Genomic DNA, 27,891 nt, shown 5'->3' with positions numbered 1-27,891 from the left:
CCCCTCCGGCCGCAGCCCCGCCCCTGCACCCGCGCGGCTCCGGCGAGCTCCCTCCGAGGGGCGGCCCCAGCCGAGCCCTGGGCCGGGCGGAGCTGCGGCCGCCGCGTCCACGGCCGACGGGAGTCCAGCCTCGCGGGCTGCGGCGCGGCGCCGGGCCCCTTCCCTCACCTCCCCCGCCCGCCTCGGAGCCCTCCGGGCCCCCGCTCCGAGGCCGCCGGTGAGTGCGCGCGCGGCCGGACTTCGCGCGGGCCGAGGGAGTGTGGGGGAGGAGGGGCACGCCCGGGAAGAGTGTCCTGAGCCGCCCCGCCATGGGCCCAGAGTTCACACACTTCCCGGGTTGCGGGGAGCCCTCGGGGTTCGCGGGTGAAACTTGCAGAGGTGGAGGTGAAGGTACTCGCCCCGCTCGGCTCCCCGTCTCGCATTCCCCGGGGACCGGGCAGTTTCCGAGACTCCCTGCACGTCTCCGGGACCTCGGCTCCGAAGAGCGCCTCCCCCTCCCGGCTCCGGCGTGGCGCAGCTCCGGCCGGCCTCCCTCCGCTGCCCGCCGTGCGCTCCCTGCGGGCGGAGCCGCCCCGCAAACGGCCAGCGCCGCGCGGGCCCGGGCGGGCGCGGAGGGCGGGGCGGGGCGAGCGGCCGGAGGGCGGGGCGGGCGGCCGGAGGGCGGGGCGGCCGCGGAGGGCGGGGCGGGGCGAGCGGCCGGAGGGCGGGGCGGGGCGAGCGGCCGGAGGGCGGGGCGAGCGCGGAGGGCGGGGCGGGGCCCGGGCGGCCGGAGGGCGGGGCGGGGCCCGGGCGGCCGGAGGGCGGGGCGGGCGGCTTTGCGGCCGGCGCCGGGGCGGGGAGTTGCGCGCTGGTCCCTGGGCCGGGGCCGGGCCGGGCCGGGCTCGGGCGCCGGCGATGTCTCAAGATGGCGGAGCTGGGCGAATTAAAGGTACCGGACCGCCTCCCCCCGCGCCCGGCGGGGCCGCTCCGGCCGTGCGCCGAGTCCGAGTCGGGGGGCGGGCGGGCGCCGAGCGCGCGGTGGCGTCCGGCGACGTGGCGGGCCGCGGCGGGAGGGCGGCCGCCGGGGGTTCGGCCGGGGCTCGGGGGCGGGGCTGAGGGAGCTGCAGCTGTTGGGGGCCCGGCGCAGGGGGCGGGGCCGCGCCGGAGGCGCCCGGGGGGGCGCGGGCCGAGGGAGGGAGGGGTGGGGCGAGGGGGCCAGCTGTTGCCGAGGCGCAGGGGGCGAGCCCATCGGGGCCCGGGGACGCGACCGCGGCGGGCTAGGTGGGGACGGGCTCCCCGGCTCGGGAAGTGCCCTGGGGGGCGGGGGCGCGGCTCTGCGGTGCAGGCGCCGAGGGGAGGGGCGACACGCGTCCCGGAGCCCGGAGCTCTCGTTCCGCGGCCGGGAGCGGGTGTGGCCGTGCGGCCCAAAGCAGGGCCACTTGGAGGCCCAGCTGTTGACAGGACGGAGCCAGGACGGAGGAAGTGAGGATGAGGAAGGGGGAGAGGGCCGAGTTCCCCACAGCCCTCCAAGGAGACTAGCCCTAAAGGCCGGCCCGCCCGCCCGCGAAGGGCCAAGCGAGGCTGGTCCGTGGCTGAGAATCTTCCAGAGATCCATGGCCAGGCGTCCTGGAAGATGAGCCTGTGGGTGTCCGCGTGGGAGAACAGCTCCCCAGCCGTACCCCAGTGCGCTCATCCCTCTGCCACCTGGTTTTATTTGGCGCCTTTGGAATGGAGCCCAAATCCTGGGCCCGCCTGACTTAATTCGGACCCGTGGCCATCCCTTGGGCGGCAGAGAAGAATGATGCTCGGTGAGGTTTTCAAGGACTGAGTTTTGCGGAGTAAAGTCCCCAGCCTTTCTCCCGAGGCTCTGTTGGATGAACTGGAGCCTCCAGCTTTTCCATTGGCAACCACGTGAGCCTCTGTCCCACCCTGGCGGCGTGCATACTGGACCAGGGCTCACGGGGCTGCTTTTCCTCCTGCCAGGGCCTCTGCTTAGCGCTTTGCTGCCCCCTCTTTCCTGTCTGGGAAGGATGGCGTGGGGCTCGTCTTTTCTCTGGAAGAGAGACGCGAGATCTTAGTTCCTGGCAGATGGTAGGCCTAGGTCATACCTGGACTTGGTGGTTCCCTTGCCTCCCTTTACCCCAGCTTTGGTCCTGTCCTCTCAGAAACTAGGACACAGGGAGTGGAGGTGACACAGAGGAAGGATGTGGGCAATTAGGAGTATTGAACTTTGGCCTGGAAACCCTTGTCCACAAAGGCTTCAGAGGCTTGGGTGAGGTAGGTCGAGGTAGTTAGGAGGGGTGCACTGCTGAGGGGCACAATCCTCTCACCACCTGGCTCCTTCCATCTGCAAAGGGCCCTCTGGCCGGAAGCCTTTCTTCTCTCCCTCCTTCTCCCTGTATCTTATCCTCTTCCCAGGAGGCTGGGGGCAGGTCTGCCAAAGAGCAGGACAGGAGATAAGCAGCCTACAGGACTGTTCAGGGAGAAGGGTGGGAAGTGCTAGTGGACGCGGGTGTGTCTGGGGATGGCTCACTGCCTGCCCTTCCTGGCTCCTGTGACCAGCTTCCAGGAGAGGGGAGAGGGGGCTGCACCAGCTGAGGCCTCCAGGTGAGATTGTCCTGAGGCTTTTAAAATGGATCGGAGGCCCCTCTGTTGAGGGCCATCTTGGCCAGTGCTGCCAGAGAAGGGGTCCTGCCCACCAGGTGGCTGGGGCTCAGGGTCCTTGTTGGCGGGCACAGCTTCTGTTCCTCCCCACAGCACATGGTGATGAGTTTCCGGGTATCTGAGCTCCAGGTGCTCCTTGGCTTTGCTGGCCGCAACAAGAGTGGAAGGAAGCACGAGCTCCTGGCCAAGGCCCTGCACCTCCTCAAATCCAGCTGTGCTCCCAGCGTCCAGATGAAGATCAAGGAGCTTTACCGCCGGCGCTTTCCCAGGAAGACCCTGGGGCCTCCCGATCTCTCCCTGATCTCGCTGCCCCCTGGCACCCCTCCTGTCACCTCCCCCGGCCCCATAACCCCCATCCCCCCGGCCCTCTTGGCCCCTGGCACTGTGCTCGGCCCCAAGCGTGAGGTAGACATGCACCCCTCTCTGCCCCAGCCTGTGCACCCTGATGTCACCATGAAACTGTTGCCTTTCTATGAAGTCTACGGGGAGCTCATCCGGCCCACCACCCTCGGTATGGTTCTCTGGCCCCTCAGCCTTTCCTGGTCCTTCGCCCTTGTGGGATCAGCCACCCGGGACAGGGGAAACTCCTGAGGCCGCTGGTGGGTGCCTGGGCTTGGGGTAACTGCCCTTTTGTGCCCTCAGCATCCACCTCCAGCCAGCGGTTTGAGGAAGCGCACTTTACCTTTGCCCTGACGCCCCAGCAAGTGCAGCAGGTCCTCACGTCCAGGTACATGCCCACTGAGCCTTCCGGCCTCTGTTCTGGGTGGTGAGCCCTCCGCTTGCTGGCCTGATCTTCTCTCCTCCCCTGCTCTCCTGAGCTGCCTCCTCCCCTCACCCTCAGTCTCCTGCGCTGTCTCTTCTTGGTTCCCTGGACATCTCACTCCACCTCCTCGCCCCTGGTGGGTGGGTGCATCATGCTGAGTCTCTCGTCTCTCCCCCTGTGTTACAGAGAGCTTCTGCCGGGAGCCAAATGCGATTATACCATCCAAGTGCAGCTAAGGTGAGTTGGCCCCCTCTCCCCAGCCTCCCCAGGCCCCACTGGGGGTGGAAGTGGCGGATACCCATAGGGTCTGTTCCTGCTGGCAATGCCCATCCCAGCCTCCGACCTCCTGTGGGATTTGGGTGGGCTATAGATACTCATGCTTGGCTTCCTGGGGCGCCTGCTGTCATTGTTGCTCCAGGATCCAGTTCCAGAAATGGCTTCCCACCCTTTCATCTTCTTCCATCTCTTACCAGGTTCTGTCTCTGTGAGACCAGCTGTCCCCAGGAAGACTATTTCCCCCCCAACCTCTTTGTCAAGGTCAATGGGAAGCTGTGCCCGCTGCCGGTAAATGCTCTTCCCTTCTCTGGCAGTCCTCCTGACTCCCCCCTTCAGTTCCTTTCAACACGTGTGAACGATGCACTTGCTAGGGGCCATGGCTGCACCAGGTGCTGGGAAGACTTCGATGAATGGGGGTGGCCCCTGCTCCCATGGGACGTGTGGAGAGACAGGCCCCAAAGAGACGTGCGTAGCCCAGTGCCTGGGGCAGAGTAGACGCTCAGCTTACGGAGTGACTCGGTACCGTCTGCTCAGTGCTCAAAGAGGGCTCAACAAAGGGCTCGGTCAGGACTCAGGACCGCCAGTTCCACCCAAAGGCTCAGGGAAGACTTCTTAGCTGTGATTACCCCAGAGCTGGGAGTTGGGGGAGTGAGGCACCCCCATTCTCCGCCTGAGGGACACAGAGTCCCTTTCCTTGGACAATGACTGTGCCTTCTTTGCTCCGCCCCCCCAACCTTAGTGCCCCAGTTTTGTGAGTCACTGAATGAGCCCCCACCCCCCTGGCCCGTGACTGTGCCCGCCGTCCATCCCTTCAAGGAGTGAGGAACCCAGTTTCCCAGGGAGCCTTCCTCTGACAGCCCCTCCCTTTCCAGGGCTACCTGCCCCCCACCAAGAATGGCGCTGAGCCCAAGAGGCCCAGCCGCCCCATCAACATCACACCTCTGGCCCGGCTCTCAGCCACTGTTCCCAATACCATCGTGGTCAACTGGTCATCTGAGTTTGGACGGGTGAGCTTGGCTGAGGCAGCGAACCTGGGGGTGGGCGTGAGTGGGGGGACCATCCAGTGGCCTGGTTTGGGGAAGCATGTGCCTCTTTGTAGAACTCTGCAATCTAACCCAGTGTGTCTAGCCGTCATGGGGAAAGGGGTGTGTGTGTGTGTGTGTAAAGCAGAGGCTGATCAGTACTCCCCCTACCCCCCACCCCCCAAGTAGAATTACTCCTTGTCTGTGTACCTGGTGAGGCAGTTGACTGCAGGGACCCTTCTACAGAAGCTCAGAGCCAAGGGCATCCGGAACCCAGACCACTCCCGGGCACTGAGTGAGTAACAGCCCTTCTTGGTTCCATCCTCTGACCTGCAGCCAAGTCCCCCCACGCCCCAGTCTTCATAATCAAGCCACACCACACCCCTCCTAAGACATTTCTTTCCCCTCTCACATGAGCCCCCCCATCCTGATCCTATCCTCGCTTACCGGTGTGTGTGGTGGAGAATTCAGACCACTCCCGGGCACTGAAAGCCACCCAGGCACTCCCAAGCATACAGCTGCTTCATGCTTTACTGACCCCCAGCTCCAGCGCTGCTGGACTGTGACCTCTTAAGATTGGGAAGGCCTTAAACATTATGTCATGGAACTCTCCCATGATGCTTTAGTTCTTGCTAGGCCAGCAAGCAATACCACCCCACCCCCTGGGGGGGGACAGAAATGATGCCCAGGGGCTGCACAAGCGGACACCCACATCTTACCCCGGGTCATAGACTATCGTACAAAAGTTTACCGTTGCCAGAAGGGCACTGAGCACATTTTTTCCTTTCCTTCCTCAATCTACCTTGGCCTACCACCCCTTGTCAGAAGTCATCACTCAGCACCGCCCTGGCCATTGGAAGTGTGTGCTTTGAGTCTTAATCCAGGATAGAGCACAGTGTCTGCAACACTGCTCTGGACCAGGGCTGCTTAAACTTTCCCCACTGCGACCCCTTTTTGGCCTGAGAGATGATAAAATGGGCAGTTGCTGCCAGAACCCCCGCCTGGTGTTTGGTTTTGAATTGTTCTTTGGTCACTGAGTATTCAGAAGCCTGTGTGCTGTTGCTGAATGATTTGGAACCCCCAATTTCACTGTTCACAACCCCACCTGGGAGGCTCCTACGTGGCTGGGGCCGCAGTTTTGAGAAGCTTTGCTCTAGCCCAGGGTCGGGAACCCCAGGCAGTGTGTCAGTACAGCTACATATCGCTCTGGAGTAAAATGGAAAAACCTTAAAGGATTTTATTGGTGATTTCACTTGCTTGTAAAAATATATTTTTGGCTCTTGAGTAACTTTTAAACTTGTGAGGGACAGGCTTGGCTCCTCCGTCTCAAAAGTTTGCCCTCCCTTGCTCTAGACTATCTGCCAAAGTGCCAACTGGCTGTGTTGACATCTCCAGGGGAGCGCTCGCCCTCCACGCATCCTCCTTTATCCAGATCCCCTCCCTGCCCCAGACATCCATTGGTTTCGGAAGGCCGCTCAGCTCAGCCAGAGCCATCTCCCCTCTCGCCTTGCTGAGCTCCCGCTCTGGCCTCACTCTTGTTTCAGTCAAGGAGAAATTGACCGCTGACCCAGACAGTGAGGTGGCGACTACAAGTCTTCGGGTGTCACTCATGTGCCCGGTGAGTCCAGGGGAGCAGGGCTGGTTTAACCCTGGACTGTGATACTAAAGTGGGGAGGCCCTGACCAGAGAAATCGCCTTCCTTCAGCTGGGGAAGATGCGGTTGACGGTCCCCTGCCGCGCGCTCACCTGCGCCCATCTGCAGAGCTTCGACGCTGCCCTCTACCTGCAGATGAATGAGAAGAAGCCCACGTGGACGTGCCCCGTGTGTGACAAGAAGGCTCCCTATGAGTCCCTGATCATTGATGGGTAGGGCCACTCTGCTTCCTGTTCGCTACAGCAGCCACTGAGGCTGCTACTCAGGGAACCTGTCTCTGAGGGAGTTTGGGGGCAGCGCGCTTTTGGAAGGCCCCTCCTATGTATCCCATCATCCCCCGTCTGTCCCCTTTACCAGGCTCCATTCTCTCTCTCAGTGTGAGGCTCTGGCTCACGCAGTTCACATGCCTTACTTCACTGCATCCTCCCAGTATCGCTCAGCGGGGTCCTGTTATTGCAGATGAGGAAGCTGGGGTCCACAGAGATTCTCTTGCTCATAACTATACATACTGGCAGTCCCAGGGGTAGGAATGCCCACCTTCTTTGCAGACCTCTTTTTTTTTTTAACATTTTATTAGAGACTCATACAACTCTTATCACAATCCATACATATGCATACATCAATTGTATAAAGCACATCCATACATTCCCTGCCCCAATCATTCTCAAGGCATTTGCTCTCCACTTAAGCCCTTTGCATCAGGTCCTCTTTTTTTTTTCCCTCCCTCCCCTCTCCCCCCTCCCTCATGTGCCCTTGGTAATTTATAGATTGTTATTTTGTCATATCTTGCCCTATCTGAAGTCTCCCTTCCCCCCCTTCTCTGCCATCCCTCTCCCAGGGAGAAGGTCACATGTAGATCCTTGTAATCAGTTCCCCCTTTCCAACCCACTCACCCTATGCTCTCCCAGCATCGCCCCTCACACCCCTAGTCCTGAAGGTATCGTCCACCCTGGATTCCCTGTGCCTCCAGCCCCCATATGCACCAGTGTACAACCTCTGTCCTATCCAGCCCTGCAAGGTAGAATTCGGATCATGGTAGTTGGGGGGAGGAAGCATCCAGGATCTGGGGGAAAGCTGTGTTCTTCATCGGTGCTACCTCGCACCCTGACTGACCCATCTGCTCTCCTAAACCCCTCTATGAGGGGATCTCCAGTGGTCGACACTTGGGCCTTGGGTCTCCACTCTGCACTTCCCCCTTCATTCACTATGGTATACAGATATAGATATATATATATATATACACACACACATATACACTTATATATATGTTTGGCTTTTTTTTTTTTGCATGATGCCTTATACCTGATCCCATCTACACCGCATGATCTCACAGGCTGGTGTGCTTCTTCCATGTGGGCTTTGTTGCTTCTGAGCTAGATGGCCGCTTATTCACTATGCATACCTCTTACTGGTTCTTCAGACTGTCCATTTACTCACATGGTGACATGCCTGTAAACCGACCCCTGCAGAAACCTACGAAACCCACTGCCCTCAAGATAGTTCTTTGGTGGCCCCGAGGGCAGGGTGGCAGAAGTGAGCTGGCACAGCTTCCTCCATGGAGCCGCTAGTGGATTTGAACCACTGACCCTTTGCTGGTAGCTCAGTGCCTTACCCCTGTGGTGCTAGGGCAGCCCTTAAGCAAACCCAGACTTGAAGAAGCGTTTCATCACAGTCACCTTCTCTTGTGGCACATGGAGTTTTTAAAGTCATTGAAAAGGCTCTGAGTTCTTTTTTTCTGCACTAAACCAACGGCCATCAAGTTGATTCCGATTCATAAGGACCCTGTGTAGGATTTCTGAGACCAAATCTTTGTGAGAGCAGACAGCCCCATCCTTCTGCTGGTGGCCTTGGTCTGCCGACCTTGTGGTAAGCAGCCCAATGCCTAGCCCACAGCACAACCAAAAGTCCCCACACTCCATGCCATCGAGTCCATGCGACGGGCGGGCCACAGCTGTCCCTGTGCGTCTCTGAGACTGTCCTCGAAGCCGCTGTGGTTTTGAGGTGCTGACCTTGCAGTTCGCATCTCCGCTCGTGACCGCCGCATGCACCCTGCTTGCCTGCACAAGTTTTAAAGACAGGCTTAGGAGCTGATCTCCTTGCTTGTCACCTGGGGACTGCCTGCCTGTACGATAAATAACGACACAGCAAATGTACTGAACTGTTAGCTGAATTGCCTGTCTCGACTACCACCCCCACTGAGCATAACCATCAGGACCTTTGGGGGCCCTGGCAGTGTTGATCTGGCTAGTCTAACACACACACACACACACACACACACACACACACCACCACCACCCCCCAGTCTGCACTCTGGTTCCTGTTCTCAGTGCCCTTTTGATCTGGCTTACGGAGTTCTGTACCTCTGTCCCTTCTGTCTTGTTCCCAGCACCACATACCACATGCTCAGAATGCCCTTATCTTTAAGCCCGGCATTTGCAGAGTTGGCCAAGCTCTTGTACGTACTTTTTACTTGATTCTAACAACTCAGACCAGTAGGATGGATGTTATCCCTGTTTTACAGGGGAGGAAACTGAGGCACAGGAAGGTAAGTGGCTGAACTCTCTGGCTCCATGAACTCCTGTCCCTCCTCTCCCCCAGTTTATTCATGGAGATTCTTAATTCCTGCTCGGACTGTGATGAGATCCAGTTCATGGAAGATGGCTCCTGGTGCCCAATGAGACCTAAGAAGGAGGCATCTGAGGTTTGCCCCCCACCAGGGTTTGGGCTGGATGGTGAGTGACACCCCGTCCTCCAGCTGAGCTCACTCCTGTCTGGCCTCTTCTCTGAGACACCGCTGACTTACCTCCCCCAGGCCTCCAGTACAGCCCCGTCCACGAGGGAGACCCGCCGGAGAAGAAGAAGAAGGTTGAGGTCATTGACTTGACGACAGAAAGCTCTTCAGATGAGGAGGACCTGCCCCCGACCAAGAAGCACTGTCCTGTCGCCTCAGCCACCCTCCCGGCTCTGCCTAGCAGCAAAGGGTACAAGCAGACAGGCCACACCTGCAGCAGAGGAGACCGGCAAGAAAGCCAGGGTGCTTTCCGGTCGCTGGCCAGGGGAGAGGGTGGTGGGAACCCTGGGGCAGCAGGGGCTTGGGCAGCTGAGCAGCGGGAGGGCGTCTGTGGTTCCCCACCTGCCACAGCTCCACCTCTCTCCTCACAGCGTGCTGACCTCCAGTCACCAGCCATCCTCCGTGCTCCGGAGCCCTGCGATGGGCACACTGGGCGGGGACTTCCTGTCTACTCTCCCACTCCATGAGTACCCACCTGCCTTCCCGCTGGGGGCTGATATCCAAGGTAGGACACCAGTCACCGGCCGGGACCCTGTGCAGCCACCCCTCCCCAGGCCCTGTCAGAGGCGCATGGTTCTCTCCAAAGGGCCCACAACTGATGGAACTTCTGTCTTTCTGGCAGCAGATCAGAAGGGAGACTTTTTTTTTTTTTTTTTTTTTAGTTTCCAGGTTTTTTTGGTGAGAATATGCAAGAACACTAGTCTGTACCAACAAGTTTGTAGGTAAATTTCAGTGTACTTCAGACCCCTTTCCACCAAGACGCACATCTCCCGGTCTCCCAGGCCACCTGTTTCACACTCGGTAACCAAAGGGCCCACTGCCAACAAGGAACCAGCCCTGCACAGCGCCACACTGTGGTCCTGCTCTTGCCCCTGCCTCCGTCTGGTGCCTTCTGCCCCTCTGCCCGGCCAGCACAAGTCCCGGGGTGAAAGGCAGAGGGGACTCGCGGGGCTGCTCATGTCCTCCCAGCCCGGGAGCACTCGGGCCACGGCCGACTCAGCACAGAGTTCATCTCAGGACTGCTAAGGCGGTCATCTGTAGGGGAGCCAATGGTCACATTGTCCTCCCACAATCCAACTGATGGGTTCGAACTGCTGAGCTTGTGGTTAGCAGCCAGGCGCTCTGCCTCTGCGCCACCAGGGCTCCTGTGTCCTTCACTCATAGATGCTGTCAGGGGCACTCAGTCTGTGGACTCAGGTTTATAGACTGAGGAAACTGACTCTTGATTTTTCTCTTCCTACCAGGTTTAGATTTATTTTCTTTCCTGCAGACAGAGAGTCAGGTAAGTGGCCTTCCCCTGTGAGGCTCTCTGAAATGTCCTTTCTAGCTCTGATGGGCTCCTTCTCCCCCGCCAAGACCTGGGTTAGCACTTCTGGGAGGGGAGGGAAAGGGCAGGCAGCTTATTTCCTGCCTGGGCCCCACGTCCTCACGTTTCCGTTCATGTCTTCTTAGATGCCCTCTCACTGTTGTCCCAGCCTGCTCACCATCCTGCTTCTCCCTGTGCCCTCCACCCCACCATGGCACTTGAACGCCACACCTGCCTCAACTTGACATTCCCCAAGTGCCCGCAAGTTAGAGGGGCTGTCTCAGGGATGGGGTGTGGGCAAGGGGGAGAAAGAGCCAGAGAGAGGCTGCTGCCCTGCTTCTGAGAAAATGTTCCCGTGACCCACAGGGCCTGACCTACCCCGTCTGCCTTTCTGAGATTGGGAGGTGGGGGAAGTCAGGACACAACTGTAAACGCTGCCCTTCATCCCTCCCAGCACTACGGCCCCTCCGTCATCACCTCGCTAGATGAGCAGGATGCCCTTGGCCACTTCTTCCAGTACCGGGGGACCCCTGCCCACTTCCTGGGCCCACTGGCCCCGCTGGGGAGCTCCCACCGCAGCTCCCCTCCGGCACCACCTCCGGGCCGGGTCAGCAGCATTGTGGCCCCTGGGGGGACCTTGCGGGAGGGGCATGGAGGCCCCCTGCCCTCAGGTCCCTCCCTGGCTGGCTGTCGGTCAGACATCATATCCCTGGACTGAGTCCCTTGGACTGTGAACCCGTCATTGTCTCCTCCCAACGGTGAGCACGGATGAAGTGGGGTCCAGACCCCAGGCCACTCTGACCCCCACCCCCCGTGGGGTTTCTGGCCAGACAGACCGGATAGACCTTCATGGACCCCTGACTTTTGGCCTTATCTCTGCCTGACAAGGCCAGTGCCCAAAGGGTTAATATTTAACCTCTTTCTAAGGACGCACGGGGTCTATTTGGAAGTGTTCTTTGGAGGCTGCCCTCCTTTGGGCGTGTTCACCTAGCCGAGGCAGGCAAGTGGGTGGGTTTGAGCTGGGGGAAGGGCTGAGTCCGCCTGGACTGCGTGTCGAGCCTTGTGAGGAGGGCTCGGTCCCTCTTTGTTCCCCGAGGCCCACGGCTCTGTTCTCCCACCTCCACTCTCTCGCTTGTCATGTCCATTCCGTTCGTTCCCTTTGGCCAAACAGACAAGAGAAGAAACTGAGGCAAACCGTGGACAGAGAACTTTATTTTGGGTTGCAAAGTTGTTTTTTGTACATAAACAAAAACCAAATACTCCAAAGATGGCTTTTCTTGCCTCCCGCTTCCCAGGCTGACTGAGGAGATGCTAAGGCCGTGGTCCTGATCCCCGACGGTTTGGGAGCAGGGCCTGGCCTAACCTGGGTCTTTTTCTATTTATATATTTAAAATTCCTAAGGTTTCTTACGTGACTAGCCCTTGGCCTAAGCTCCCAGAGGCCCACGGTTAGTTCAGTCTGCACCTTTCCGGGGACACAGGAGGACTCAGGTCCTCCTTCCCGACTTCTTTTTTTCAGGCTTCTCCAGGGCCTAGAACTTCTGTTGTAATTTTACTTTTTATTCCCAAAGTTGTAGCAAAGTTCTCACCCATAATAAAGGTTGTGAATGTTCTCTGAGTGTTGGCTTGGGGGGGTGGGGGGTTATGAACTTGGCTGTCCAAGCCCCTGGCTTGGGGGCAGGGTGTCCAGGGTCGGCTCTTCTTTGGCTGGCCTTGGGTCCAGGTGAGCTCCACTCTCACAAGGTGGGGTTGTCACCCTGTGGATTTCCAAGAGCACCTGTCCTTTCTCCTTACTTCCCACCCCCTGCACCCATGAAAAACAAACGTGTAGACCAGTGCTTCCCAAAGTGAGTGATTCGCCCCCGGGGGCACTGGCATGGTGCAAGGAGGGGGTGTCTACCAAAGCAGATGCCTAGACTTTATCCTGGGTTGTGGGCTATTGTATGAGTTTCATTGCCAGAGAGGGGCTGAGTGGTTTTTTGGTTGTTTTTTTCTGAAAAGGGGCTGTAGGCCAAGTAAATTTGGGGCCCTGTGATCCAGACCACCCAGCCTCATGATAGGAACCCGCAGTGCCTCCTCCCGCTTACCTGCCCAGGTGCTGCAGCCAGAGCCTGAGGGCGAACTTGGTTCCCGTGCTGACCCTCTCCTCCATCTTGGCTGTGGTCGGAGTGGTCCTTAGCAGTGTGGACACAGGCAGGGCCTGAGGTCGGGCTTCTCCATCCTCCTGCAGCTCCACTGCCCTGCGGAACGCCAGCTCCTATTTGGGCTTAGCCTTGCGGTTTACACCACTTCCACCTCCACTAGGCCATCCGGCCCCTCCCCGCCAGAGCACCACAGGTGGGGGAGGCTTCCATCATGCAGGAAGGACGCAGGTGCAGGGCAGCTACTGCGCTGTGGGAGAGCCGGGACTCAAAACTCCAGCCTTCAGAAGCGCCCCTGAGGGGATGGTCAGCGTCTGGTAACCATGTGCCCTCCTCATTACCAGCTGACCACGACACCCTTCCTCCGTGAGGAAGGGATAGGAACGGGACCTGGCAGTGGGGAATTCCAGAGAAACTCAGACTCACGGGATAGAAGGCGGCAAGCCCTGGGGAAGAGGTCTCGCTGTCTCTGCTTCGTCCCCTGTGGCTGCCACGGCAGCTGCCACGTCGGGGCCCAGCCACAAGAAGGCGCTCACCTCACTTGGGTTTGGCTGGATCCGGGCCTGCTTGGGTCAGACATGGTCCCTGGAAAGCTAGGTCCTGAGCCTGTGGGTCACATGCTCCCTCCTTGGGCCCCTCCGTCCTTAGGCAGAACCAGACCAGGCTTCCTTGAGCCCCATGCCCTTGCCCTGTCGGCCCTACCTGCAGCTGCTGCTGTGACTCCTGGGAGATGACTAGCAGGTAGAGGATGATGTGATGGTATTTGGGGAGACCCCAGCTCAGCCGTGGAGGGTAGGCAGACTGGGGAGGGAACGGTGGGGGTTGGGAACCAAAAGCAGCTTTCAGGTGAAAGGAAGCTGGTCCAGAGGGTAGAGGGGCCAGAGGTAACTGGGCGAGGACGGGTGACTCAGTCTCCCTCCACCTTCAGCCCCCATGGCCAAGGCAGGTAGTATTGTGATGGGAGAAGCGGAGGGTTAAACCGCAAGGCCATCGAGTGGGTTCCGACTCAGCCATAACCAGAAGGTGGTGGAATAGACGGGTCTCCAGGGTACCTTTCTTACCTCCCATAACCCTAGGGGGACCCAGGAGAACTGGCCCTGGGCCAGCCGCAGTCCACTCTCCTCCCAGAGCTCTCGGAGTCCTCCGTCCAGTAGCTGGGAGGCAGAGAGGGCAGGTCAGAGGGGCGGGCGAGCGGGGGCGTGACTCCTGCAAGCCTGCCTTTGCACCCCCCTCTGCCCACATCCAGGCGTCATCTCGGGAAGTGTGCTGGGGGGGTCAGCTGACTGGTTACCTCTTCCTCCAGTTCCACATGCCCACCTGCAAGAACAGGTCACTACATGAGTGTCGTGAGGGGGGCCTCTGCCAGGGGGACCCCGCTGTGTTTCCACCGCCCTCCCTCTGGTGGACACAGATGCAGCTGCGGCCCCTGGGTCGGGGCTATGCCACATCGTGGCCCACCTTGCGTCCTCCTGGGACTGGGAATAAGGGAAAGGACGCTCACCTGGGGGCACCCAGACATTGGGGGACACCCTGAGGGTGCGGGTCCTGCGTGTCAACAGGACAGTCTGGTCGCAGGACTGCAGAATGACGGCCACACCCAAGTCCACGCCGCGGTCGGTGGGCAGCTCGGGTCTGGCGCCCGTGGGCTGCCGATCCAGCGCGGCGAAGGGGCAGAAAGGGGATCGCTGGCGGGGGGGGGCACAGCGGTGAGCCGGCCTGGAGGGGCCGCGCCCCAGGACAGGCCCGTGTCCCCCCCGCGCCCCGGGCGGGCCGTGGTGCCCGACCTGCAGCGGAAGCCGGGCCCAGGCGCCCGCCAAGGGCCGCTCGGAGAGCAGCAGCCGGCCTCGCGCCCAGCGGCAGTGGGGCCCGGCGCCCAGGAGCCCGCACACGCTCCGGGCGAAGCTCGCCGGCTCGGGGGGCCCCCGACAGCAGCAGCAGCAGCACCCGGGCGGCGGCCATGACCCCGCGCCTCTAGCCGCGTCCTCCCGCCCCGCAGGGCGCCCTGTCAAGAGGACTTGGTCCCCTGCGCCAGCTTCCGCTCCGCAGCGTTCTCTTCCTCCTGGTCATCGCTAGTCACGCGGTTTTTCTTCGAATCGTGGCAAAGACGCGCACGGCACAGTCTATTTCCACGGCCGTAGCTGTGTGGCTCGGTGCCATTGGCTACACCGGGGCACAGCCCTTCCGCAGACCCCTTTCCGAAGTAGCCCCAGGGCCCCAAGCGCCTCCTCCCCTTCCCCTGTGCTCTTCTCCGCGCCCCGCCCCAGTGCTCACGTGTCATACTCTTCACTGACTAGATCGCATGAATGAGGTGTATATACAAAATCGCATTCGGCTTTAGTGCTCCCCCCCCCTCCCACATTCATTGTTGGCTCCCCACCCGCATCCCGGACAAGTCAGTGCATCCTTATCACCTCTATGCACCTAGTCTTCTTTGCTTCACAAACCCGGAAAACCAACAGGAACAGTAACAAAGACAAGACGGCAAAGATAAAATAATAATAGAAACATAAAAATACAAATCATAGATACCCCCATCAATATTTAAACAGCCAGGGAAAATTTTTTTGTTGTGAAACAAGCAAGAAATACTTGAGGCTAGCACAAATCCAGATTGGGTCAAGAGGGAGGTCAACTGACCAAGTATCAAGTTCAGCCCAGCATAATCAAGTTTACAATGAGTCCCTTGCCTGTGCCAGCGGCTTAATCCGACTGGATACTCTGCAGATGGGGCTTGGGGCTCCCACTGTCCTCCAGAGTTTTCTACAAATTGGTTGTTCACAATTTCAGCTCTGATACTTTCCCTTCATCATATTTGGGGTTTGGATCGCACAGCTGGTGTGCTTCTTCCATGGGGACTTAGTTCACTCCTCACTTAGATGGCTGCTTGTTTGAATGCAAGCCTTGAAGAGCCCAGACACTATTCCAATTGATAGCCCGGCACCGTGTGCTTTCTTCTCCACTCTTTGCTATAGCACCCTTCCCTTCGGTGATCATTCCATGAAGGTATCAAGCAGGGTCATGTGGTCAGAACAGACTGCTCTTGGATTGGGACTAGCGTGACCTGGAAGCCTAGAATCCATCTGCTTGTCCACAGATTATGCAAGACTCGGGTGTACTTTGGCGGTTATATTATGACAAAAACAAGACCCCATAGGACTACCTCCACCAGCAACAAACATGCAGCAAACAAACAAAACCAAAAGGCAGAAAAAACAAAAACCCCAAAGAAACAACAAAGATGCACATCGTCAGTCATTGAGAATATCAACAATTTCTAAATGACAGAGCTCCACACTGCCAGCATGAGGAGTCCATGCGAGCCCACTTCCACCTTGAGCCGCAGTCTGTGAGTCGTTGCCCTGCCCAGCGTGGTCTCCCATTCAGCGGGGCTCTGGAGATTGGTGCCAGGGGGAAACTTCCGGATCAATTCTTACAAGTGCAGATCTCTGCCTAACAGATCAACACCTTCCCCTTCACCTGTGGTAACTATCTTCAAGTTTGGTTTCTTCTACTTCCTACCCCCCCACGGTTTTCTTGATGTGTTATTCACATATCATACACTACTGTGATTAAGTCGCGGAATCATATCAATGCAAGGGGTCATCGGGGTACTACATATATGTTGATTCTGGGTCCCTTTCTATTGACATCCCCCAAACTGGGGGTTCCCCCCAAGGTCCAATGACCACCACATCACAGGCCCCGGGGCAGCCACTCTGCTTCCTCTCCCATTCGAGTACCGCAGTCCTCAGTCCAAGGTGCAGGCTGCTTCGAGGCAGTGCTCAGTTCATTCAGCCGGGCCTCTATATTGAGTCCTTCTGGGGCGGGCCCTGGGAAACGCCATGCTGCCGCCAAGGTCATCGTGGTGGTTAGTACATGACCTGGCTCATCCAGCGTTGGGTGGAAGCATGTTTGTAGTGTGTACCGAGGAATGTAAAAGCTGGTCTGTCTCCCCAGGTTCCCTATAGTCATTGTGTGGCAACCCTTCCCGATGTGAGGTCGCACCTCCCCATCCGCCCCCCCATATTCATACCACTGTCTCCTCCAGTGTGTAAATGTCCCCTCCCCTGGTTGGACTTGACTGTCTGGCAAGGTTCTCCTTCCATTCCCGTGGGGGCCCCATTGACTTGTCAGTCCTGTCTCAATGCTGTGTAACTTCAAGTGGATGGTCTTCTCTCTTTCCCCCTCTTGAAGAAGTGACTCTAGCCAATGGGAGGTCTCCTTCTTCCAGGTGAGTCTTGTGACGTGCTCATAGGGGGTGAGAGGGTGTCTGAGGTATGGCTTGTGGCCGGTAGGTAGCCTGCTACCCTTTGTTTAGGAATTGGTCCCTAAGATAAATTGGGTTTTGCCCTCACATTAGAGGACTCAGACACTACTTGTCCTTTTGTGATCGACTTACTTCACTCAGCAGAGTGGTTTCCAGGTCTGTCCATGTCATGCCGTGTTTCATGGTTGCATCACTGTTTTTTAGGGATGCATAGTATTCCATTCTGTTGGGCATTTGGCCTGCTTCCATTTTTTTGCTATTGTGAACTGTGAGGCTACAAACATGGGAACGCATGCATCTACTCATGTTGTGTCTCTGATCTCTTTAGAAATAAGAGTATATGCCCAATAGTGGTATTTCTGGACCATATGGGTTTCACTTCCCAGTTGCTTTAAGCATGGTCATATCGTCTCTCACAGTGGTTGTGTGTATTGACAAGTCTACCAACAGTGCACGCAAGTTCTAGTCGCTCCACATCCTCTCCAGCATTTGTTTTGTGTGAGTCTCTGTGTGTGTGTGTGTGTGTGTTGGGCTAGCATTATGGGTGTAAAGTGGTATCTCATTGTGGTTTTAATATACATCTCCCTCATGGCTAGTGATCGTGAGCATTTTTTCATGCATGTGTTAATCATTTGTGCTTCGTTTTTTGTGAACTGTCAGTTCATGTCTTTGTCTCATTTCTTATTTGGGTCATTTGTTATTTGCTTATTGATTTGTTGTCGATTTCTGTATATTTTAGTCATTAGACTTTTGTCCAATGTGTCTTTGGTAAATTTTTTCCCAATCTGTGGGCACTCATTTTACTTTCCCGATGAAGTCTTTGGATGTGCGTCAGGGATGTAATGCCAGCATCTTCCAGGCATCTATCTTGTCTTGAGACTATAACTCTTTACGAGGGTGGAAAGCCTCATCTCAGCAGTGAGAAGTAAATAAATCTGGGTCGGACTGACACCAGGCTTCTTCAAACTTCTGGTGGTAACGCTGCGAGATGTTACCAGACGTTACTAGATGGCAAGGGCAACAAGGACTATCTCTTGATCGTCAACGCCTAGTTTTCTCATATTTCTTTTCTGTCTAGGACAATGATCCTGGAATTATTTCTGGATTCTCATAGCCTGGTCTGCAGCAGGCATCACCTGGAATTCATGTCTGCCTCTCAGCCAGAAAACAGTCTGGACACCGCCGCCGCGGCTTTCCGCTGAGTGCTGCGGGGTCTGCCCCTCCATTGTTCTCAGACTCCCTGTCTTTCCCGCCATCTCCTCAGCCTCCATTACCTGCGGTCAAACGGTCATCATATTCTGCCTAAAGTATTAATGTGAGTCTCCAAGTCGCCCTTCTGCAGCCAGTTCATTTTCTGTAGTGCTGCCAAGAGCACACCTCTGATGCTGCTTTCCATACTCTCAGGGTTAGGTCAGCAACGCAGGCCTGCCTGCCCCTCGGTTCAGTGCTGGTAGGCCCCATGCCCTGTTGTCCAGTCCCGTTTGAAGTTTCCCTAGAAGCAGGCTGTCCCTCCCCCCATTCTTCTGGTCTCCTGACAAAGAGGAGGCAGCTCCCGGAGACAATTAGCCACGCTTCCCATATCTCCTGTTGTTCTGGACCCGCCTTCCCCTGTCGCCCCAAGTGGTTAGAGCCATTGCGGTGCCTTATATGGCCAGCAGGTAAGCCCCCAGGCAGAAGGCAACCAGCCAGGAGGCGGGAGAGAAGCACTAAACACTTTATTAGACCCATTAACTAGCCGTCTCAGGAAGCCCTGACCCTAAGCCTCCAAACCAAAGGGCCCTTACTATCCTCTGAGCTCCCTGCTTGATGGTATAAGCCGCCTCAGCAAGCGCTCCTGTGTGTGTGTGTGTGTGTGTGTGTGTGTGTGTGTCTGTCACACACCGCTTCTCCACCTGGCAAATCCTCTTTCTACTACAGATGAAGTGTCCTCCTCTTTTACTTCCCTTGCTGCTGACTGCCCATTTTCCTTTGCTGCCTCTCTGTCCTTACTACTGCTCCACTGAAGGTGCTCCCTCCCACCCCCAAGCCGTCTCCTGCTGGGAGGCTGTTTAGTTAAGGCTTATTCGTCTTTGAATCCTGAGGCCTAGCCCAGTGCCCGGCACTTCCATACTTGATGTACACAGTATATCTAGGGCAGAGATAATGTGTTATCTTTACACATCGTGTTTAGTATAGTGTCTGGCAATTAATTAGCATTCAAATGTTAAATTAATTAGAGAAAGCAAACACAGGTAAGAAGAAACTGATGAGATAAAATAACACCTAATTGCTTTAAATGAATTGAAGACACATGCTGGGACCAATGATTGAGGGAATTTAGAGTTGCCACTTTTGCGGGTGTTTTTTTTTTCTGCCACAGTTCATTTCCCGGTACATTTTATTTATTTTGTTGCTTTGAGAATACACACAGGAAAAATAGAGCAATGCGCTGTTTGTACACGGACAATTTAGTGGCACTGTTGGCATAGCGTTTTGCAGTCCTTATCACCTTCCTTGCCCGAGTTGTTCTTCCACATTCACAAAGCTCACTGTCTGCTAAGGTTTCGATCTGGTCTGTCTTTTGAGTTGCTCCTGGCAATTTGCAGAAGCCCTGGTGGTGTTGTGGTTATACATTGGGCTGCTAACCGCAAGATCAGCAGTTCGAAGCCAGCAGCCACTCTGCAGGAGAAAGAATTGCAGTGTTGGAAACTTATGGGGGCAGTTCTACCCTATCCTACAGGGCCATAAAGATTTGGCCTTGACCCAATGGCAGTACTGTAAACTTGGTAAACTTGGTCCTACATATGTGGATCTTAAAAGAGCATCATGCTCAGGGCAGACTGTCTTTCTTTCAGACAGACTTTCTTTACTAGCTGTGTGAGACAGGGTAGACTAGAGAAACAAATCCACAGAAACTCATGTATAAGAGAGTTACATAAAGTTATATAAAGGGTAAGAGCACATCGAGAAAACATCCCAACCCAGTGCTGCCCAAGCCCACAAGTCCAACATTAATCCACTAACCCATATGTCCAACACCAATTCACAAAGTCCTCCTCCATCTCACAAAACAGACAGAATGATGCCAACTGTAGGAGGAAAACTGAATAAGTGAATGTGTAAACATCTCAGTGCTGGCAGGGGTCTCCACATGGTTGCTCCAGCACCCAGGGCTGCATCGGGGTTGGCCCATGTGGCTTCTCCTCAGGGATGTCTTGCAGGAAGAGAGCCTTGCCAACTGAAGCAGGGAACTGGCTAAGGGAGCTGCACCCTGGTCCGACCATCAGAAAGCAAGAGACCTGAGAACTAGAAAGGCGAGGCTCACGGAGCCATTTATAATCCCACATGTGTTTATAGGCTAGGATGGCAAAATCAACCTTAACTACTTCACTAGCTATTGCTTGCTTTTAAGAAGATTTCAGAAGGATATTTTTGGCATAATGTTTAAAGATGATCTCGGAGTAGAAAAACATAAATCAATAAAAATTATTTCAGGGCAATGGTCTCAGGGATTCATCCACCCTCCAGGGTGCCAGAAAGTCTTGAGCCCATGAATATTTGCAATACTGTTCGGATTCTCCCTGATATTGAGCAGGCTCTTTTCTGGAATCTTTCATCACAAGGCTCCTTGGTGGTAGTAGGGCACCTTACAGTTCTGCTCTTACCACGAAGGGAGGCAGTTGTTCATGGAGGCCATTAGCCACACCTTCCAGAGCCTCCCCTGTTCCTGATTCCCTCTCCTCCTCTGTGGCTCCACATCAATAGAGACCAATTGTCATGTCTTACATGGCTTTATACGTGTGTTAGTCCGGGTACTTTAGAGAAACAAATCCACAGAAACTCATGTATAAGAGAGAGTTTTGTTGTTGTTGGTGGTATGACAATTACTTATATTTATAGAGTCAGCAAGGCACACCTTTCATATTCATAAGGTCAATAACAGTGACAACCACTTGAAGGGTACTGACATGGAAGTGTGTCCTAGCTAAATATGCATTACCTTCTCTGCTGACATTCTCTCCAGCATGAATATTAATCATTACTTAATGTTCATTCAGTCATATACTCTCAATAATAGAGAGAGTTTTATATAAAGGCTAAGTGCATATCAAGAAAACATCCCCACCCATCGCTACCCAAACCCACAAGTCCAACATTAACCCATATGTCCAACACCAGTCCACAAAGTCCTCCTCCATCTCACAAAATACATGCAATGATGCCGACTGCAGGAGGAAAGCTGAGTCAGTGAATGTGTAAATAGCTCAGTGCTGGCAGGGGTCTCCACACGGCTGCTCCAACACCCAGGGCTGCATCAGGGTAGGTCCATGCGGCTTCTCAGGGATGTCTTGCAGGAAGTGAACTTTGTCAGCTGAAGCAGGGAATTGCCTAAGGCAGCTGCACCTTGGCCCAACCATCACAAAGCAAGAGACCGTAGAACTAGAAAGACGAGGCTCATGGAGCCATTTATCCCTTTGCCCTTCAATTAACCCCACATGTGTTCATTGGACAGGTGGGCACAATAAACTATCTCAGTACGCAAGACTCCAGTCACCATGCAGCCAACTTGGAAGTAGAACAGAATCACTAGTCACTTTACTAGACAAATGAACGAGGGTATTTCATGAAACCATCAGCTTAACCCTCCAATCCAAAGAACCACATCCTCTGAGCTTCAATGGCACAGACGTATGCACAGCAACAGTCTCAGCAGTGACTCTCTCAGTTGTTGCAAATACATCTATCATGCTGCTTTTTCTAATTGAGGTTTGGCAGTTATACAACTTCCCTAAATTGACTATCTCCACTGGAAGAGACAATGGCGAATCTCAATGTCATTGGCTAAAACAAGCCAGGGCCTACTGTGCTACAAACCATCACTTTCACTTGCTCAGATGCAAGTTTAGGTTGAAGCTGAAGAAAATTAAAACAAGTTTATAAAAGTCAAAGTATGACCTTGAATATAATCCACCTGAATTTAAGAGACCATATTCATTTAAGACCAGACAAATCAAATCCCAATGACCAAAGACTAGGTGTTATGGTTACGAACATCATGACGCACAGGAGGGGTGGATGCATGGTGATCAAAGCTGATAAAGGTTGATAGGGGATGCAGGGGTGGGTGTGGGTGACAGCGAGGGAAAGGGGATTTCAGGAATAAAAAATGAATGCAGGAGGGGGGAGGGAGCACTAGAACTGAAGGTGACTGCACAACTCATTTTAAAGGTGATATAACCCTGGCTCGGGGGCTGGGAGGGTGTTCTAAAACTGATCATTGCACAATTCGCCTTGGTGTGATTGAATGATTGGACTGTATGATATGTCAATTATGTGCCAATAAAGCTATATGTATATATGCAGAGAAGTTTTTCCAGTTGGAGACAGGAAATATGAGACAGAAAAGGAGATTGGGAGCTATGAGGAGGACTTGACACACTGCTGCGGCCCTTAAAGGTAAAGATGGATGCAAACCAGCGGACTTGTGGGCAGGCTCTAGAAGCTGAGAAGGAGTCCCAGGACAGAAAGCATGGAGACCTCAGTCCTCTGACCACGTGGAAGTGAGGCCTGCCAACAACCTGAATGGACCAGGAAGTGGCTTCTTCAGTCTCTCCCTGGGGACCGAGAGAAGGCGGCCACACTGGTTTCAGCCTTGTGAGACTCGGAGCAGAGCAAATAGCTGAGCATACTGGACTTCTGAGCTATTAGATTGTAAAAAAAGTATGATTTTTTTATGCCACACACACAAAAGGAACATCATGCCATCATGCCAGACGAAAGCAAAGGATCTTTGTAAAAGATGAGAAAGGAAAGATCTGGTGGGAGGGGCAGAAAGGGGGAGCCCATCACAAGGATCTACACATAACCCCCTCCCTGGGGAATGGACAACTGAAGTGTAGGTGAAGGGAAACATCTGACATTGTAAGACATGAAAAAATAATAATAATTTATAAATTATCAAGGGTTTGTGGAGGAGGGGAAAAATAAGGAGCTAATACCAAGGGCTCAAGTAGAAATAAAATGTTTTGAGAATGATGATGACAACAAATTACAAATGTGCTTGACACAGTGTATGGATGTATGGATTGTGATGAGTTGTATGAGCCCCCAATAAAATGATTTAAAAAAACAAAACAACAACTACAGGAACATGTTAATTAAAAAAAAGAAAAGGAGAGATCAAAGTGGAGATCAGAAGAGACTCTGACTTGTCCTTGAATAAAGAATAGCTAAAGCGATGGAAGAAAAGATGATGTAAAAGAGGTGAACAGAAATTGTCAAAGGGTAGCTCAAGAAGATAACGTTAAGTATTCTAATGAAATGTGCAAAGAAATGGAGTTAGTCATAAAAGAAAAACACGCTGAGCTTTTCTTAAATGGAAAGAATTGAAGCAAACAATCCAGCCTTGAGTGGTAATATGGAAGGATTCGGTGGGGGAAAATACGGAACCATGAAGGAAGCATTGAAAGAAGATGGAAGAGACAAAGTGTCCCTATTCCAAAAGGAACTGGCCAGTGTTCAACCACGTTGAGAGACGGCGTATGGCAAAAGACTGACGTCATTGAAGGAAGAAGTCTGAGCTTTAGCGTTAGCATTAGCAAGAGGGAAAAAAAAGGTTCAAGGAACTGACTGGCTATCAATGGAAATGCTTTAACACACTGATGCGGTGTTGGAAGCACTCACTAGTCTACACCAAGAAATTCGGAAGTCAGCTACCCTAACAATCAACTGGAAGAGATCATTCCCAAGAAAGGTGGCCCAGCAGAAAATGGAGATTATCACACAATATCATTAATTTCACATGCTAATAGAAATTTCCTGGAGAAATCAAACAAACAGTTGCTGCAGTACATCGTTAAGGAGATGCCAGAAACTCAAGCTGGATTCAGAAGCGGACGTGGAGCAAAGGATATCATTGCTGACGTCAGATGGATCTTGACTGAAACCAGAGAATACCAGAAAGATGTTTACTATGCAAAGGTTATGTGGACCGTAACAAACTGTGGATAACTTTGAGAAGAATGGGAATCGCAGAACACAATGTTGCTCATGTAGAACCTGATCGAGAGACAGTCCTTGAAGCAGAGCAAGGGGCTAGTGCATGGTTTAAAACCAGGAGTGTGTCAGGGTTCAATCCTACGATTATTTTATTTAATCTGTCTGCTGTGCAAACAATTGGAGAAACTAAACTGTATGAGAAAGAATGTGGCAGCAGGGTTTGAGGAAGACTCATTAACAACCTGCAATATGCAGATTGGGCACCTTGCTTGCTTAGAGCAAGGAAGACTTGAGGCACTTGCTGATGACTACAGCCTTCACAATGCATCACAACTTGGTTTAAAGAAAACAGAAATTCTCACCTCTGGACCAACAGACGCCATCGTGATAGACGGAGACAGAAACTGCAGTTGTCAAGGGTTTCATTTCACTCGGATCCACAATCAGTGCTCACAGAAGGAAGCAGCCAAGAAAGCAGTCCATGTCGGCAGACTGCATTGGACAAATATACTGCAAAATAGCTCTCTAAAGTGGCAAAGAGCAAAGCTGCCTGACCCAAGCGTGGCATCTCCAATCACCTCCTATGCATGAGAAAGCTGGACAACGAATCAGGAAGACCAGAGGAAAACCGATACATGTGAGTTACTCGTGTGGTGGTGTCCAATGGCCGGGAGAAGAAGCAGACCTGTCTTGGAGGAGTTGTGCTGAAGGGACGACCACCGGAATGCTCCTTCAAGTGGGGACTATGACACCCGGCCTCGTGCACGTCAGACATGTGGTCAGGAGGGGTCAGTCTCTGGAAAAGGACATTATGCTCAGTAAAGTCATCGAAAAGGGGAAGCCCCGCAATGATACTGATTAATGCAGCAACAGTAGGCTCAAAAATAACAAGACCAAGCAGTGTTGAACGTAGGCCACTGTGAGTACACCCCACTCGAGCAACCAACAGCTTATTGACAGCGACTACAAGAAACGGTGATGCCACCCGACCGACCCGTAATCACTGTGGTTGTTCCAGCAGGTTTCCCCCTTCTCCTCTTTCCCTCCCTCCATGGTAACCATGAGTAGATGTTGACATACACGTTTGTCTTTTTACATAAATGAGAACATACAATACTTGTTCTTTTGTGATTGACCTCTTTAATTCAGCATAAGGCCTTCTAGGCCCCTCGTTACTGTAGCATGTCTCAAGACTGGCTGAATAATATTCCATTGTAAGTATGTACCACATTTTATCCTTGTATCTATTGATGAAAAGTTAGATTATTCCTACCTTTTGGTTCTTTTTGAGTCTCTGCTTTCAAGTCTTTTGGGCATACACAGAGGGTAGAATTGCTGGGTTAATGGGAGTTCTATTTTTAGGGTGTAGTTTTTTTTCCCATTACATTTTATTTCATCAAAGCATCACAGGCAGGTCTGACTCAACTAGCCTGTAGCCGGACACTTCTTACATCTTATTCCTCACCCTGTTGAACTGTTCCTTTTTCAGAGACACAGACACCATCCAACATGTGCAGATATTCTAGTTTTCAAATGTTGTGGCTTGCTGAACTAAAGCAGCTAAATTTGACACAAGTTCAATGCCATTTCTTTCAAGAACGATCTCATCTCTCTGGACTCGGGACAAGAGCAAGCAACACCCGTCCTTATCTGAGCCTTTTGGATGTATTTTTCACCCCAGAAGTTACGGATTTCAACAAGAGACCCATTCTCCTGAATGACAGGGCATTGTGCAAGCCCAGTGTAGCGCCCTGGGTCATGTTCTGTACAAGGCCACAGCTTTCGCTCTGTTTCCCCATCATTTGCCAACTCAAAGCCTCTGCTTCTTCGTTCCAAGGAGACTGAGTGCTAGCTGGATGTGCTTGGGGCCCTTCACAATAACTGCATCCCTTCAGGGAAGTATCTACATTCTTTGGAATGTCAATGATTTGGTTGCTGAAAATGGTCTTTAGTCTAGGAGTAGATGCAGCAAAGTCATTTCTATTTTTTTTAAGAAGCACCATACTGTTCACCACAATGACTACCATTTTGTATTTCTACCAGTAGTGGATACGGGCTCCAATTTCCCCACATCCTCAACGTATTTTTTAAAATCTTAGCCATGCTCCATCCACCGCCAGGTAGTTGGTTTTGAGTAATACCCACCGCCATCAAGTGGATTCCTAGTCTTAGTGACCCAGTAGAAGAGAGTAGAGCTGCCTGCCTGGATCTGTGAAACGAAATCTTTCCAGAAGTACACAGCTGCATCTTTCTCCCCCAGACAGGCTGGTGGATTCAAACTGCTGACCTTGTGGTTAGCAGCTCAATGTGCAACCCACTCGGCCACCAGAGTTCCTGTGTTGGTCGGGATTCTGAGGCTGCCAATCCAACAGGAGCAGATGGCTTCTTCTCCCTCAAAGCATCTGATGCTTATCTGAGGGCACCACAGCGCAACATGGTATTTCACTGTGGTTTGCATTTGCATTTCTTTGATGGGTAAGCATTTAACATTCCCCCCCCCCCATGTGCTTGGTGGCCATTTGAATGCCCTCTTTGGTCTATCCAATTCCTTTGGCCATTTTATGGTAGAATTATCTTTTGGCTGTCTTGGTTACTAGGTGCTGGTAGACACGTGGTTTCCATCTACTCTGTCAGGGTGCAGCTTATCTTTTGACATTTTTGGGAAAGGCTTTTGATGAACTAAAGTTTTTAAGGTCCTATTTATTTGTCTTTTGATGTGTGCTCTTCTATTATTAGAGTATGCATTGTTAAAAGCTAGGCCTGGCAGTGTTGCCCCTGCTAGATTTTATTATTTCAATTTGCACTTTAAGGTCCTGAGCCCATTTTGTATTTCTTTTATGTTGGTGTGAGGCATAGATTTTTTTCCTATGTGTGGAAATCCAATCTTCCCACACCATTTATTGAAGAGACTCTTCCTTTCCCTTCGAATGAACTTAGCAACCTTGTAAAACATCAGCTGGACTATACACATGTGGGTTTATTTCCAGATTCTCAAGATGTCCTATTAGCCTATGTATCGATTGGTACATTGCTTTGAGCACTGTATGTGGTAGTCTGGTTTAAAATCAGCCCTTTTGTTATTCTCTTTCCACTGTATTGGGTCCTCGTCAGGCATGTAAAGGCAAGGGTCTGATTTTCTGTTTCTGTCAGTAAGGCTGCTGGAACCTTTATTGGGATTGCATTGATTTTATAGATAGCTTTGAGGAACAGTGACATCTTAAGTGTCTTCTAACGCTGAGCATGGAAGAGCTTTGCATTTATTTTGCTTTCATCTCCTCTGGCTGTGTTTTCTAGATTTCATGGCTCAAGTCCTTTCCTGCCCGTTAGCTTTCTTCTTAGGTATTTGATTTTCTTAGATCTATTATAAATGGGACTATTTCCTTAATTTCTCATTGCTGCGTATAGAAACCAAATGGGTTTTTGTTTGTTGACCTTGTACCCTACAGCTTTGCTAAATTCTTTTAGCTCTGGAAATTTCCTTGTGGACTCTTTGAGGTTTTCTATGTAGGATTATTTTATCTACTAAGAATTCCATTTCGTTTCCAGTGGGGATACATTTTTTCTTCTTGGTGCTGACTAGGACTCCTAATACAGTAGCAAATGGAAGTGGCGAGAGTGCGCACCCTTCCCGGATTCTCATTTCCCAGGGGAACGCTTTCTCCACGAAGTCTAACATCAGCTACTGGCTTCTCCTATGTGCCCAGAATCTTATTGAGGGCTCCCCTTCGATCACCGTCTTCCTTAGCGCTTTCAAGAAAGGGTGTTGGGTTTTACCAAATGCTTTCGATGTTCCCATGGTCAGGGTTCTTTCCCTTTGTTGAAGCCATGAGGAGAATCACGTTGACATGCTAATGAGCCCCCCCGCACCCCAGCATGAGTCCCACGGGATGATAGCGTGTGACGCCGTACACTTCGGCTTGTTGAGGAACTTGGAATGCACCATTTATAAGAGGTGTGGGCCGGTAGTTTTCTGCTGGTGTCATTGTCTGGTAATGTCTGATTCACAGATTGAATTAGGGAGCACTCCTTTCTTCCTCATCTTTTGTTAGAG

At 53.2% G+C, this 27,891-nt stretch overlaps 2 protein-coding genes across 6 annotated transcripts; one reads left to right on the top strand and one right to left on the bottom strand.

Annotated features, from left to right (window-relative positions):
- The first annotated feature begins 59 nt into the window (after positions 1–59).
- Positions 60–12,067, top strand: PIAS3 (protein inhibitor of activated STAT 3). 5 transcript variants are annotated; one of them, XM_075560591.1, is made up of 14 exons: positions 60–217; positions 2,737–3,154; positions 3,286–3,370; positions 3,593–3,643; positions 3,880–3,970; positions 4,555–4,689; positions 4,894–4,999; positions 6,249–6,322; positions 6,410–6,570; positions 8,957–9,090; positions 9,171–9,339; positions 9,521–9,654; positions 10,394–10,431; positions 10,910–12,067. In XM_075560591.1, exons 2-14 carry the CDS (start codon positions 2,740–2,742, stop codon positions 11,171–11,173), a joined length of 1,857 nt encoding a protein of 618 aa, XP_075416706.1. In that variant the 5' UTR covers positions 60–217; positions 2,737–2,739; the 3' UTR covers positions 11,174–12,067. The 5 variants fall into 5 exon arrangements, with proteins under 5 accessions (XP_075416706.1, XP_075416697.1, XP_075416735.1 ...); XM_075560582.1 differs by lacking the exon at positions 60–217 and adding an exon at positions 806–928; XM_075560620.1 differs by lacking the exons at positions 60–217; positions 10,910–12,067 and adding exons at positions 806–928; positions 10,602–10,894.
- On the bottom strand, positions 11,647–14,828 carry NUDT17 (nudix hydrolase 17). The gene is given in 9 exon segments (XM_075560634.1): positions 11,647–12,211; positions 12,542–12,694; positions 13,022–13,158; positions 13,298–13,396; positions 13,657–13,749; positions 13,887–13,912; positions 14,097–14,280; positions 14,380–14,523; positions 14,525–14,828. Coding segments are annotated over 9 exon segments (981 nt in total). The 5' UTR covers positions 14,555–14,828; the 3' UTR covers positions 11,647–12,096.
- Positions 14,829–27,891: the final 13,063 nt, after the last annotated feature.

This window comes from Tenrec ecaudatus, chromosome 1, assembly GCF_050624435.1.
Source record: "Tenrec ecaudatus isolate mTenEca1 chromosome 1, mTenEca1.hap1, whole genome shotgun sequence".
NCBI lineage: Eukaryota > Metazoa > Chordata > Mammalia > Afrosoricida > Tenrecidae > Tenrec > Tenrec ecaudatus.
Note: the sequence above shows the minus strand (reverse complement) of the source record. Positions and strands in the feature narration are given on the sequence as shown.

Coding starts and splice junctions, on each gene's coding strand:
- PIAS3 (XM_075560582.1), top strand. CDS start 905: ATGGCGGAGCTGGGCGAATTAAAG. Junction 3,371..3,592: donor CAGCAGGTCCTCACGTCCAG/GTACATGCCCAC, acceptor CCTGTGTTACAG/AGAGCTTCTGCCGGGAGCCA. Junction 9,655..10,393: donor GCTGGGGGCTGATATCCAAG/GTAGGACACCAG, acceptor TCTTCCTACCAG/GTTTAGATTTATTTTCTTTC.